The 15,008-nt window shown below is 39.7% G+C and overlaps 2 protein-coding genes across 2 annotated transcripts; both read right to left on the bottom strand.

The window, feature by feature from the left end:
- Positions 1–1,886: 1,886 nt before the first annotated feature.
- Positions 1,887–2,683, bottom strand: LOC147608801 (major strawberry allergen Fra a 1.06-like). The gene is made up of 2 exons (XM_086788207.1): positions 2,410–2,683; positions 1,887–2,313 (listed from the first exon to the last, which is right to left on the bottom strand). Exons 1-2 carry the CDS (start codon positions 2,606–2,608, stop codon positions 2,000–2,002), a joined length of 513 nt encoding a protein of 170 aa, XP_086644333.1. The 5' UTR covers positions 2,609–2,683; the 3' UTR covers positions 1,887–1,999.
- An 8,881-nt stretch (positions 2,684–11,564) lies between these two features.
- Positions 11,565–12,361, bottom strand: LOC147608800 (major strawberry allergen Fra a 1.06-like). Its single transcript, XM_086788209.1, has 2 exons — positions 12,088–12,361; positions 11,565–11,991 (listed from the first exon to the last, which is right to left on the bottom strand). Exons 1-2 carry the CDS (start codon positions 12,284–12,286, stop codon positions 11,678–11,680), a joined length of 513 nt encoding a protein of 170 aa, XP_086644335.1. The 5' UTR covers positions 12,287–12,361; the 3' UTR covers positions 11,565–11,677.
- Between the last annotated feature and the right edge of the window lie 2,647 nt (positions 12,362–15,008).

Raw genomic sequence — 15,008 nt, 5'->3', positions numbered from 1 at the left:
GCGGGTGGTGGGGATGGCCGCCTCTTTTTAACTATGGTGAAAGTGGTGCTCTCCGATCCTCTGGAATTGGAGGGTGTGTTGCACCACAGCATGGTGGGGGTGTCAAGCGTCCGCCGCCACCTTTATGGTGTGAGTGAATGAGTGCCATAGCTTCCCAAGCGTTCCTCCTTCCACCAGCCTCAGCTTGGCCACAAGTCGGGCGCAGAAAATACAACTACATGTGGAGAAAATACAGCTGTACATCTGCACAGGGAGCTGTCTAGAAATTTTTATAAATTCCAGAGGGCGTCTATATATGCGTCTATAATGGATTCTATAAGCGCATCTATACCCGTGTCTATAAGCGCGTCTATAGACATGCTTATAGAGGCACTTATAGACGCACTTCGGTAGACACGATTTTAGATGCGATGATAAATGCGCCCATAACATTTTAAACCACGTTGTCAAAATGCATCTATAACACGCCTACATTCGCTTTTCCTTGTAGTGTCACAATGCTTCAAAAAGTACCTAGTGTTACTTATAAGTTAGCTTTGCCAAAAAGCTCTAAAGTTCATCTAGTTTTTCACGTCCATAGACTGAAGAAAAAAATTGGGAGATGACGATAATCGCGTCAGTCTAGAGACCCTAGTAGAACTTATGGAACCCCCATCCTTACCACACGAACTAGAAAAAGTCTTGGATTTCCAAGAGAAAAGAACTTGACACTCTGTGTACAACAGGAGTGTTTAGTCAAGTGGAAGGATAGACCAGAAGAAGGTTCTACTTTGGGAAAAGGTACGCACACTCAGAAAGGTTCCCAAATCTTGTTTTTGAGGAGAAAAACTCCTCTTAAGGGGGGAGTAATGTCATGACAGCAGTAGTTTTGGGAGCCTAGAGAGCTCAACCGTCTGGACAAGGCATGTGCGGGGCTCAGTGGTGGTAGCCAGCATGACCAAGCTAGAGGACACGTGGTGGAGCGCACTAAGGTAGTGTTCACAAACAGTTAAGGGGCAGTTGGCTAAGTGTGGCCCGGTAGCCTAGAATAGCAAAAAGGTGTCTAAGGATAGCTTGAGTGGCCATGTAGTTGGTGTGGTTGGGTGGAGTATACAAGAGCTCTCAACCCTCTTTCCGGTCAGGGCTGGCCTAATATTTGCAATCCTATCAAGAGTTTATATCTATGCATTTAATGTCCTTTGGTTAATTCGACATGACATTATTCTCGACATAGTTTATGCTTTCTATCTAATTTTATGTTCCATTATCCTCTGTTTATCCCACTACACTAGCCACTTGATTGTAACATCATTGGTCTCATCGGTCGTTTTAGCCTGCCCTCCCTCTCTCTCTCTTTCTCTCTCTCTCTCTCTCTCTCTCTCTCTCTCTCACACACACACACACACACACACACACACACACACACACATACACGCACATGGGGTGGATGACCCTTTAGTCTGTTTCTTTCTTTCCCTTCTTATTTTTATATATAACCTTAGGAAAAAGGGAATAAGAAACACTCTTATTTTGAGTTTCGTGCGTCATCCCTTGTTTAGGCAACTGTGTAAGTAGTTGTCGTCAACATGTCATTGCTTCCTAATAGTTTTTATTCTTCTTTTTCTCCTTGGGGAGCTCCAGTTATTAGGTGGTGCTGAATTGTTTCTTCAAAGCCTGTAGCACCATCATGGATCCTCTAAACTTTAGAGCATGTTCTTTCCTCTCCAATCTAATTAACTTGTGTGACTAGTGCAATCCACCTATAAAAAAACAATCATGAAGCCTTTAGATTCTAGATTTTATGACTATTGCAATCCACCGAAACCATTAGTGATTGATTGATTGATATGGAAGTCAACCATTAGGTAGGGGGAGAGGGCGGGGCATCATGCCGAAAGGAATAGAGATGACACATAAACCAGAAATCCTTTATTTAAGTATATAATATTCACAGCCATGCGTGTGCGCTATAAGCTTCATGCCATCCATGGTGTGAGGACTTCATGGTGGGTAGAACATTTTAGTTGGTAGCGCAGCCGCCGAAGTTGGGGTTGGCGGTGAGGTAGGCTTCCGTGGAGCGGGTGGTGCGGATGGCCGCCTCTTTGTAACTATGGTGGAAGTGGTGCTCTCCGATCCTCTGGAATTGGAGGGTGTGTTGCACCACAGCGTGGTGGGGGTGACAGGCGTCCGCCACCACCTTGATGGTGTGGGTGAACGAGTGCCACAGCTTCCCAAGCGTTCCTCCTTCCACCAGCCTCAGCTTGGCCACAAGTCCGGCGCTGTCAATCTCCTCGTACTTCACCTTAGCCCACGTGAAGCCGTGTTGGACTAGAGCTGCGCCAGAACAATAATATCGTCCCAGTCATATGAACATTTTAACTTAATTAGACGCAAACCACACCCCACCGCCTGCTCTAAGCGTGTACTTACTTGATTTGTTGGCTACTTTCACCAGCCAAACGCTGCCTGCTTCACCCGCCGCCCCTTCCACCACCTCCGCGCATTCGAAATGCTCCGGCAGCGCAGCCACGACGGTCACGTGGGCCTCCTCCACCAGTGCCTTCCACACACGTGTTACCGGGTGCTTCACCACCACCTCGAATTTCAGCTCCTCGTCGTAAGAAGCCATGAGTGCAGTAAGTGTAATTGTGCTTGCTGAGCTTGAAGACGGCTGGGATACTTTCTGCGAAATTAATGAAGACCACCCGCACCCATGCTTAATTTATACAAGTCTCCACCTAGTTCAACGTCCCTTTCACAAGAGGACACACACGTCCGCCATGCTCTCAATTATATATATTCTCCCACCACCACGATTACAAAAGATGGGCAGGCCATGACGGAGATGAACTTTATAAGATGCCTTCGCTGCTGCTCCGGAAGTTCCGTGCTCAAGATTTCTTTCTCGAGTTCTTTTGCATTATCCTTAGGATACCTTAGTAAAAGTAGGCCTCTTTTTTTTTTTAGGAGATACCTTAGTCTATACATTTCCGTATCAAACTAAAAGTAGGCCTCTCTTTTTAGGAGATACCTTAGTCTATGCATTTCCGTATCAAATTAAAAGTAGGCCTCTCTTTTTAGGAGAGAGTTCCATAAGCTATGATGATGACACGCTTTTGTGTCTCTCACCTGTAGACACCACATCTCTTGAGCATGCGCATTTGCTATGATCATACACTTTTGTCTCTCTCAACTGTAGACACCACAGCTCTTGAGGGTGTCAATATGCAGTAAGAAGCCCATACAGCATGCGCATTACCTATGGATATTATCTTAGATATATCCCTTTTGTAATTTTTGAGATGCTAAAATACCCTTTCCGTATATGAGACATGTTTACTTTCTGAATTTACAAACCCCTTTGTATGTATGGTTTTTCCCTAGCAATAGCTATACTAATTCTATGCTCTAGAAAATACCATAATGCTTGGGAAATTCTCATTTTCCCATGGGTGCTTGACATGTGTCCAATTTATCATTAGATTAAGAATCGACCTTTGTTTTGGTGTGCTAATGAGTAGAAGAGTGCTAAGGTGTCCCAAAAGGCTACACCAAAAGTCTGAATGTACCAAAAGGCAACGTTTGAGATACTACTAGAGTAAAGGAATGATGAAGAACTCCTTTTCTTTTAAAAAAAGAAACACAAATCTTTTGAAATTTGAACTTTCAGAACCATTTTAATTTACTAACATCTCTCTTATAAGGAATAGGGATCCAATTCCATCTCCTATACAGAAGAATACTGAGAGCTGAGTGCTTTTCACATGTTTCTATTTTTCACCCTTGTCTTGATGTTGTTTGAAGTCTTTCCTATGCTTGTGTTCTATGGAATTATAGATCCCATAGCTCTCGAGAAGGTCAATACGTACAAAGCCCATATTGCACATGAATTCAACAAGGAAAAAAAATAGGGGCTATTTTAGAGGGGCCTTTGATATTGTCATGCTATTTCACTAGAAAATAGGGCCTTTAGAGGGGCCTTGATATTGTCATGTTTTTAAAGTTTTAGGTTCATATATAAATGATTCGCTAACCCATCTATACTTATACTATTTTCGTGGTATCTTATTTTTTACCCTGAACTTCAAGGGAAAAGTGAACAACTCCTTGTCTAAGGAATTCAAGGGAAAATTGAATAACTCCATACCTATGGATTGTTATAGGCTCCAGATACACCTATGTTACAAATTTGAGTTCATAAAGTACTCCTTCTATTTAGAACTAAGAAAATAAAGCCCCTTATGTTGAAGCTTTTTGAAGTCCATAAGAAAATAAATACCCTTATGTTGAACTTATGTGTTTCCTTCCACATTTTCTACTAAGCCCCTTATTCATAGGTTTACACTAAGGTTGCATTTTAGGAAATCCTAGCACATGTCATACTTTACAATTATTTCTATTGACATGTGTTACTTTCATGCATATTGTATAGAAAGGAACTAGCATTAATTCTTGATGAAGAGTAGCGCTACAAATGGAAATGCAGACATGTTGAGAAAATGGCTAGGATAATGCATCCATATTATCTTTCAAATAAAGAAGATTTTAAGATGATTCTCATAGTATACTCATCATTACTGAATGTAGACATGACTAGTATAATGCATCCAATTTATCCTGGGGATATGTTGATAGAACATGCCTACAAGAATGCATCCAATTTATATTTCAAATCCTCATGCATAAGAATACCTCTTTGAAAATATGCCTAAAGCATAGCCTAATGCATGCATTAAAGCACGTATAATCCTTATACAAGTATAATGCGTAAGTATATGAATAATCTTTCTAGAAGCCCAATGCATACCCTAATGCAAATGATTAAGGCTTATGCATACCAAAATGCAAATGCATAAATGTTTATACATAGTCTATACATGCATGCATAAGGCTTATATATAAGCCTAATGCATAGGGCTAATGAAAAATCCATACGGCTTATGCGAAATAACCTAAATCATAAGGCTAATACATGCATAAGGCTTATGCTTAAGAGCCTGAAGCATAAGTCTTTGCATATCCTAATTCATGTTGCATAACCTATGCATAAGTTATACATAGCTATATATAGGCACAATACAATACTGTGCCAAATAATAAAGTAGCAGGACATAATTTATTGCTTATTCATAAGCTATATATAATCCTAATGCATAAGCTATGCATAGGCACAATACAACCAAATAAGAAATTCCCAAATCATCCAGAGTGGAATAATGTTCCAATTAATAAAGTAGGAGATAATTTTTTATTTCTTGTCACTTGCTCTCATGAAGATGGGTTTATAACATGTAGAAAAATAAATCTATGTTAAACAAGTAGCTTTCCATTATGTATAAAACACTCTATGAATAGAGCCCTTAATTATGCATAATAAATATACACATATAGATATCTCGTCCATAATTAGCTCTATGTATAAATAAATCTCATGCATAGAAAACAAGAAAAAAAAATCCCAAGCGTATAAATAACATGCCAAAATTGTTGTTATCAAACAAGAAATACAAAGTCTTCCCAAGGGTACAAATAACATGCCAAAAAATAAATTAAATAGGCATACTTCAATAGCAAATGTCAAACCTACATACAACAAATGGTTAACAAGAAATTCTCATAGACGATGTTTTTTTGGTGGAGTTGTGAATTTTTATTACATATGGGAGTAAAAAATCCGTATAACTAAAGTGTACTAGCTTACCACCTAGATGTAGAACACACATTGGTAGATTTTCTAGATTACCCCACACCCACCTCATTGTTGTTGATGAGGGCATATCCCTCCTACCAACATTATTTTTTATTTCTTGTGCCTTTCTCTTGTCAAAATGATTTATAAAATTTAGATAAGGAAATCTATATTAAGAAAAGTGCTCTTCATTATGCATAAAGGTCTCTAATTGTAGAGCTCTTAATGATGTATAACAGGTTATACACATAAAGAGCTCTCATGTGCATAAAGAGTTCTATGCATAAAGATCTCTAGCTCTCTTCCAAAGATAACAAGAAATAAAAAATCTTCCCGAGGGTACGATAACATGCAAAATAATAGACGTACCTTTTTAAGTGCACATAAAGAAATTTAATGTTAATCCTACATACAACAAATGGTACAAAGGAAATGGATAGCAAGAAATTCTCTAAAATATTATTTATTGGTGCTTCTGTGAAATTCTATACATGAGAATGAGAAAAAATTAGATATTCCATGTGAAATTATATTACAAGGAAATAAGAACAAATTAGAAAGTCCATATAATAAAAATAAACTAGCTTAACAACTAATACGCAACATATTGATATAATTGTTTGTAATGTTGATGCGCACCTCATTGGTTTATTGTCTAGGTTATCCCACATCCACCTCATTGTTGGTGATGAGGAGATATCCCTCCTACCTTTAAAAAAAAAAAATATTGTAGCTTTCTCCTATCAATATTATTTCATAACATGTAGATAAGGAAATCTGTGCTAAGAACATAGGTCTTAATTTTGCATCAAAGACTCTAATCAAGAGATCTTAATGATGCACAATAAGCTCTACACATAAAGAGCTCGCATGTGCATAAAGAGTTCTATGCATAAAGATCCCTAGGTCTCTTCCAAAGATTACAGGAAATAAAAAATCCTCCAAAAGGTATGAAAACATGCCAAATAATAAAATAAATAGGCTTACCTCTTTAATTACACCTTTAAAAATAATGTTAAACCTACATACAACAAATGGTACAAAGGAAATGTTAAACAAGAAATTCTCTAAAATATTATTTATTGTGATTTCGTGAAATTCTATTACATGAGGAGAAAAAGAAATTCGACGCAAAATTATAATATAGGGAAATTATAACAAATTAGAAAGTCTAGATAATAAAAAAACACTAGCTAAGTAGCTAATATGAAACGCACATTGATAGACTTATTTGTAAAAATTGATGGTTCTCTTCCTCTTCTCTCTTACATGTTCATGCGTAGGAAGAAATGTTAAGAGAAGAGGACCATTTCTTATGGTAATCCATTATTGCTATGAATGATACATGAGTACAACTCACATGTTGAAGTGATCTACACAAAGTTTATGCTCAGGCTTGCCTTCGCTAACTACAAGAGGTGGGGCCATTATCCACGCTTTTTTCGATGCTTTAGAACTAACCTGAAAATCCCCTAAACGTTGAAATACCCGTCGAAAAAAGCGTCCAAATAGAAACGTCGAAATAGACGCCGAAATAAGCGTCGAAACAAGAGTCGAAAAAAATAATTTTACCATGCATTACGTCCTTTTCAACGATTATTTTGACTAACATTCCGACTACTATTTCAACGGTTATTTTGACTGCTATTTTGACTATCATTTAGACTCTGTTTTCGATGGATGCGGGAAACTTTCGACGCTTATTTCGACGCGTGAAGGTATTAAATTTTTTTTGGCATAATGGTGCATCCAGCTACAGTCTTGTAACCGGATGCACCATTATGCCAAATTTATAGAGTACCAAAGGCAAAAATTTTTTGGCATAATGGTGCATCCAGCTGCAGTCTTGTATACTGGATGCACCATTATGCCAAATTTATAGAGTACCAAAGGCAACTATACTCTGATGTGAAGAATGGCGTGAATTTGTTGAAAAAGTTAGAGAGAGTGCCATAACGTTTTCAACATTACAAAGTAGGTACACAATTCACACAAGTGCAAACAATGGCCAAATTATATTGCAAGATGTGAAATTTACATATCAAGCTCTGACGAGATAAGCCAAAATTTGCATACAAGCTCAAACAAAGATGTGAGCTAACCAAAATGTGTATGTATAAGGGGAAAGACATGGTCAAGGCCACTCCATGCGGAGCTATCACTTAGGATCAGGCATTGGTCCCTGCTAAAACCATACAAGACGCTTTTTTTGGTATACCAAAACAATGATCTAACATGACAAGGCAAAGAAAGTATACAGATCATAAGGTTAAGGCTTGCCGCACTTACCATATCTACAATGCACCCCCAATTGAGGTTGGCGCCTTCTCACTCAAGCTTCTCCAAAAGAAAGGATGTGTTATGGCGGCGGCGAGCAATGTCCTCCTCTTCTCCCGTGGCCGGCCAACCAACCACTTGATTCTAAAAGTACCAACACAACAAGATAAGCATTGATACTTACAAAGTAGACATAACATCAAATGACACATACAAGATAAATGTTGAAACTTACAAAGTAGACATGGAATGCATCCCAACCGCCGCTTCCAAGGTGAGACCTTCCTACGCTCTCCATTCGGGCTTTGGCCGCATCCTCTTATTGCTTGTAGCGTTGGGGATTTCGAGCATGCTTTTGCTTCTCCTCATTCCAATCCTAGGTTCTCATGTACCAAGTCTTCTCACCCCCTGCCTTCACTCTCCTAGTCACATCTCCCCGCCAATGTTTCATGACATCCACCATGTGGTCCTTTATCCACCTTATGGGAACGACATCACTTCCTTGATTTGATTTATGACTCTATCTTTCTTGTCTTTATCCAACTTTGGCCATAAAGTCATAAAGTCATTTGCAAAGACAATGTGGCAAAGCTCACGAATGCGGCTCTTCATCTCTTGCCCAACATTATCCAAAACCACGTTGCCATTGATAATTGCCGTTGGCTAAGTGTGGCCTTGTAGCCTAGAATAGCAAAAAAGTGTCTAAGTATAGCTTGAGTGGCCTTGTAGTTTGGGGCGGTTGGGTGGACTATACACGAGCTCTCAAGCCTCTAGCAGTCGGGGCCGACTTAATATTTGGAATCCTATTAAGAGTTTATATGCTATGCATTTAATGTCCTTTGGTGTATTCGACATGACATTATTCAAGACATACTTTATGGTTTCTATCTAATTTTATGTTCCATTATCCTCTGTTTAGGTTATAGGGGATCTTCTCTAGATATCCCACTACATTAGTCACATTGATTGTAACATCATTGGTCTTATCGTTCGCCTGTACCCCCCCTCTCTCTCTCTCTCACACACACACACACGCGCACGCACACACACACACACACACATACACCCCCCCACACACACATGCACATGGGGTGGATGACCCTTTAGTCTATTTCTTTCTTTCCCTTCTTATTTTTATATATAACCTTAGGAAAAAGGGAATTAAGAAATAGTCCTCTTTTGAGATTCATGCGTCATCCCTTGTTTAGGTAACTGTGTGAGTAGTTGTCACTATGATGGTGTCAACATGTCATTGCTTCTTGCTAATAGTTTTTATTCTTTTCTCCTTGAGGAGCTCCAGCTAGGTGGTGCTTAATTGTTTCAAAGCCTGTAGCACCATCATGGATCCTCTAAACTTTAGAGCATGTTCTTTCCTTTACAATCTAAATAACTGGACTAGTGCAATCCACCTATAAAACAACAATCATGAAGCCTTTAAATTCTAGATTTTATGACTATTGCAATCCACCGAAACCATTAGTGATTGGTTGATTGATATGGAAGTCAACCATTATGTATGGGGAGAGAGCGGGGCATCATGCCAAAAGGAATAGAGATGATACATAAACCAGAAATCCTTTATTTAAGTATATAATATTCACAGCCATGCGTGTGCGCTATAAGCATCATGCCATCCATGGTGTGAGGACTTCATGGTGGGTAGAACATTTTACTTGGTAGCGCAGCCGCGCTGCTGAAGTTGGGGTTGGCGGTAAGGTAGGCTTCCGTGGAGCGGGTGGTGGGGATGGCCGCCTCTTTTTAACTATGGTGAAAGTGGTGCTCTCCGATCCTCTGGAATTGGAGGGTGTGTTGCACCACAGCATGGTGGGGGTGTCAAGCGTCCGCCGCCACCTTTATGGTGTGAGTGAATGAGTGCCATAGCTTCCCAAGCGTTCCTCCTTCCACCAGCCTCAGCTTGGCCACAAGTCGGGCGCAGAAAATACAACTACATGTGGAGAAAATACAGCTGTACATCTGCACAGGGAGCTGTCTAGAAATTTTTATAAATTCCAGAGGGCGTCTATATATGCATCTATAATGGATTCTATAAGCGCATCTATACCCGTGTCTATAAGCGCGTCTATAGACATGCTTATAGAGGCACTTATAGACGCACTTCGGTAGACACGATTTTAGATGCGATGATAAATGCGCCCATAACATTTTAAACCACGTTGTCAAAATGCATCTATAACACGCCTACATTCGCTTTTCCTTGTAGTGTCACAATGCTTCAAAAAGTACCTAGTGTTACTTATAAGTTAGCTTTGCCAAAAAGCTCTAAAGTTCATCTAGTTTTTCACGTCCATAGACTGAAGAAAAAAATTGGGAGATGACGATAATCGCGTCAGTCTAGAGACCCTAGTAGAACTTATGGAACCCCCATCCTTACCACACGAACTAGAAAAAGTCTTGGATTTCCAAGAGAAAAGAACTTGACACTCTGTGTACAACAGGAGTGTTTAGTCAAGTGGAAGGATAGACCAGAAGAAGGTTCTACTTTGGGAAAAGGTACGCACACTCAGAAAGGTTCCCAAATCTTATTTTTGAGGAGAAAAACTCCTCTTAAGGGGGGAGTAATGTCATGACAGCAGTAGTTTTGGGAGCCTAGAGAGCTCAACCGTCTGGACAAGGCATGTGCGGGGCTCAGTGGTGGTAGCCAGCATGACCAAGCTAGAGGACACGTGGTGGAGCGCACTAAGGTAGTGTTCACAAACAGTTAAGGGGCAGTTGGCTAAGTGTGGCCCGGTAGCCTAGAATAGCAAAAAGGTGTCTAAGGATAGCTTGAGTGGCCATGTAGTTGGTGTGGTTGGGTGGAGTATACAAGAGCTCTCAACCCTCTTTCCGGTCAGGGCTGGCCTAATATTTGCAATCCTATCAAGAGTTTATATCTATGCATTTAATGTCCTTTGGTGTATTCGACATGACATTATTCTCGACATAGTTTATGCTTTCTATCTAATTTTATGTTCCATTATCCTCTGTTTATCCCACTACACTAGCCACTTGATTGTAACATCATTGGTCTCATCGGTCGTTTTAGCCTGCCCTCCCTCTCTCTCTCTTTCTCTCTCTCTCTCTCTCTCTCTCTCTCTCTCTCTCTCACACACACACACACACACACACACACACACACACACATACACGCACATGGGGTGGATGACCCTTTAGTCTGTTTCTTTCTTTCCCTTCTTATTTTTATATATAACCTTAGGAAAAAGGGAATAAGAAACACTCTTATTTTGAGTTTCGTGCGTCATCCCTTGTTTAGGCAACTGTGTAAGTAGTTGTCGTCAACATGTCATTGCTTCCTAATAGTTTTTATTCTTCTTTTTCTCCTTGGGGAGCTCCAGCTATTAGGTGGTGCTGAATTGTTTCTTCAAAGCCTGTAGCACCATCATGGATCCTCTAAACTTTAGAGCATGTTCTTTCCTCTCCAATCTAATTAACTTGTGTGACTAGTGCAATCCACCTATAAAAAAACAATCATGAAGCCTTTAGATTCTAGATTTTATGACTATTGCAATCCACCGAAACCATTAGTGATTGATTGATTGATATGGAAGTCAACCATTACGTAGGGGGAGAGGGCGGGGCATCATGCCGAAAGGAATAGAGATGACACATAAACCAGAAATCCTTTATTTAAGTATATAATATTCACAGCCATGCGTGTGCGCTATAAGCTTCATGCCATCCATGGTGTGAGGACTTCATGGTGGGTAGAACATTTTAGTTGGTAGCGCAGCCGCCGAAGTTGGGGTTGGCGGTGAGGTAGGCTTCCGTGGAGCGGGTGGTGCGGATGGCCGCCTCTTTGTAACTATGGTGGAAGTGGTGCTCTCCGATCCTCTGGAATTGGAGGGTGTGTTGCACCACAGCGTGGTGGGGGTGACAGGCGTCCGCCACCACCTTGATGGTGTGGGTGAACGAGTGCCACAGCTTCCCAAGCGTTCCTCCTTCCACCAGCCTCAGCTTGGCCACAAGTCCGGCGCTGTCAATCTCCTCGTACTTCACCTTAGCCCACGTGAAGCCGTGTTGGACTAGAGCTGCGCCAGAACAATAATATCGTCCCAGTCATATGAACATTTTAACTTAATTAGACGCAAACCACACCCCACCGCCTGCTCTAAGCGTGTACTTACTTGATTTGTTGGCTACTTTCACCAGCCAAACGCTGCCTGCTTCACCCGCCGCCCCTTCCACCACCTCCGCGCATTCGAAATGCTCCGGCAGCGCAGCCACGACGGTCACGTGGGCCTCCTCCACCAGTGCCTTCCACACACGTGTTACCGGGTGCTTCACCACCACCTCGAATTTCAGCTCCTCGTCGTAAGAAGCCATGAGTGCAGTAAGTGTAATTGTGCTTGCTGAGCTTGAAGACGGCTGGGATACTTTCTGCGAAATTAATGAAGACCACCCGCACCCATGCTTAATTTATACAAGTCTCCACCTAGTTCAACGTCCCTTTCACAAGAGGACACACACGTCCGCCATGCTCTCAATTATATATATTCTCCCACCACCACGATTACAAAAGATGGGCAGGCCATGACGGAGATGAACTTTATAAGATGCCTTCGCTGCTGCTCCGGAAGTTCCGTGCTCAAGATTTCTTTCTCGAGTTCTTTTGCATTATCCTTAGGATACCTTAGTAAAAGTAGGCCTCTTTTTTTTTTTAGGAGATACCTTAGTCTATACATTTCCGTATCAAACTAAAAGTAGGCCTCTCTTTTTAGGAGATACCTTAGTCTATGCATTTCCGTATCAAATTAAAAGTAGGCCTCTCTTTTTAGGAGAGAGTTCCATAAGCTATGATGATGACACGCTTTTGTGTCTCTCACCTGTAGACACCACATCTCTTGAGCATGCGCATTTGCTATGATCATACACTTTTGTCTCTCTCAACTGTAGACACCACAGCTCTTGAGGGTGTCAATATGCAGTAAGAAGCCCATACAGCATGCGCATTACCTATGGATATTATCTTAGATATATCCCTTTTGTAATTTTTGAGATGCTAAAATACCCTTTCCGTATATGAGACATGTTTACTTTCTGAATTTACAAACCCCTTTGTATGTATGGTTTTTCCCTAGCAATAGCTATACTAATTCTATGCTCTAGAAAATACCATAATGCTTGGGAAATTCTCATTTTCCCATGGGTGCTTGACATGTGTCCAATTTATCATTAGATTAAGAATCGACCTTTGTTTTGGTGTGCTAATGAGTAGAAGAGTGCTAAGGTGTCCCAAAAGGCTACACCAAAAGTCTGAATGTACCAAAAGGCAACGTTTGAGATACTACTAGAGTAAAGGAATGATGAAGAACTCCTTTTCTTTTAAAAAAAGAAACACAAATCTTTTGAAATTTGAACTTTCAGAACCATTTTAATTTACTAACATCTCTCTTATAAGGAATAGGGATCCAATTCCATCTCCTATACAGAAGAATACTGAGAGCTGAGTGCTTTTCACATGTTTCTATTTTTCACCCTTGTCTTGATGTTGTTTGAAGTCTTTCCTATGCTTGTGTTCTATGGAATTATAGATCCCATAGCTCTCGAGAAGGTCAATACGTACAAAGCCCATATTGCACATGAATTCAACAAGGAAAAAAAATAGGGGCTATTTTAGAGGGGCCTTTGATATTGTCATGCTATTTCACTAGAAAATAGGGCCTTTAGAGGGGCCTTGATATTGTCATGTTTTTAAAGTTTTAGGTTCATATATAAATGATTCGCTAACCCATCTATACTTATACTATTTTCGTGGTATCTTATTTTTTACCCTGAACTTCAAGGGAAAAGTGAACAACTCCTTGTCTAAGGAATTCAAGGGAAAATTGAATAACTCCATACCTATGGATTGTTATAGGCTCCAGATACACCTATGTTACAAATTTGAGTTCATAAAGTACTCCTTCTATTTAGAACTAAGAAAATAAAGCCCCTTATGTTGAAGCTTTTTGAAGTCCATAAGAAAATAAATACCCTTATGTTGAACTTATGTGTTTCCTTCCACATTTTCTACTAAGCCCCTTATTCATAGGTTTACACTAAGGTTGCATTTTAGGAAATCCTAGCACATGTCATACTTTACAATTATTTCTATTGACATGTGTTACTTTCATGCATATTGTATAGAAAGGAACTAGCATTAATTCTTGATGAAGAGTAGCGCTACAAATGGAAATGCAGACATGTTGAGAAAATGGCTAGGATAATGCATCCATATTATCTTTCAAATAAAGAAGATTTTAAGATGATTCTCATAGTATACTCATCATTACTGAATGTAGACATGACTAGTATAATGCATCCAATTTATCCTGGGGATATGTTGATAGAACATGCCTACAAGAATGCATCCAATTTATATTTCAAATCCTCATGCATAAGAATACCTCTTTGAAAATATGCCTAAAGCATAGCCTAATGCATGCATTAAAGCACGTATAATCCTTATACAAGTATAATGCGTAAGTATATGAATAATCTTTCTAGAAGCCCAATGCATACCCTAATGCAAATGATTAAGGCTTATGCATACCAAAATGCAAATGCATAAATGTTTATACATAGTCTATACATGCATGCATAAGGCTTATATATAAGCCTAATGCATAGGGCTAATGAAAAATCCATACGGCTTATGCGAAATAACCTAAATCATAAGGCTAATACATGCATAAGGCTTATGCTTAAGAGCCTGAAGCATAAGTCTTTGCATATCCTAATTCATGTTGCATAACCTATGCATAAGTTATACATAGCTATATATAGGCACAATACAATACTGTGCCAAATAATAAAGTAGCAGGACATAATTTATTGCTTATTCATAAGCTATATATAATCCTAATGCATAAGCTATGCATAGGCACAATACAACCAAATAAGAAATTCCCAAATCATCCAGAGTGGAATAATGTTCCAATTAATAAAGTAGGAGATAATTTTTTATTTCTTGTCACTTGCTCTCATGAAGATGGGTTTATAACATGTAGAAAAATAAATCTATGTTAAACAAGTAGCTTTCCATTATGTATAAAACACTCTATGA

The sequence above is a fragment of the Cibotium barometz genome, chromosome 52 (genome assembly GCF_041138505.1).
Source record: "Cibotium barometz isolate CiBa-2024 chromosome 52, ASM4113850v1, whole genome shotgun sequence".
Classification (NCBI taxonomy): domain Eukaryota; kingdom Viridiplantae; phylum Streptophyta; class Polypodiopsida; order Cyatheales; family Cibotiaceae; genus Cibotium; species Cibotium barometz.
Note: the sequence above shows the minus strand (reverse complement) of the source record. Positions and strands in the feature narration are given on the sequence as shown.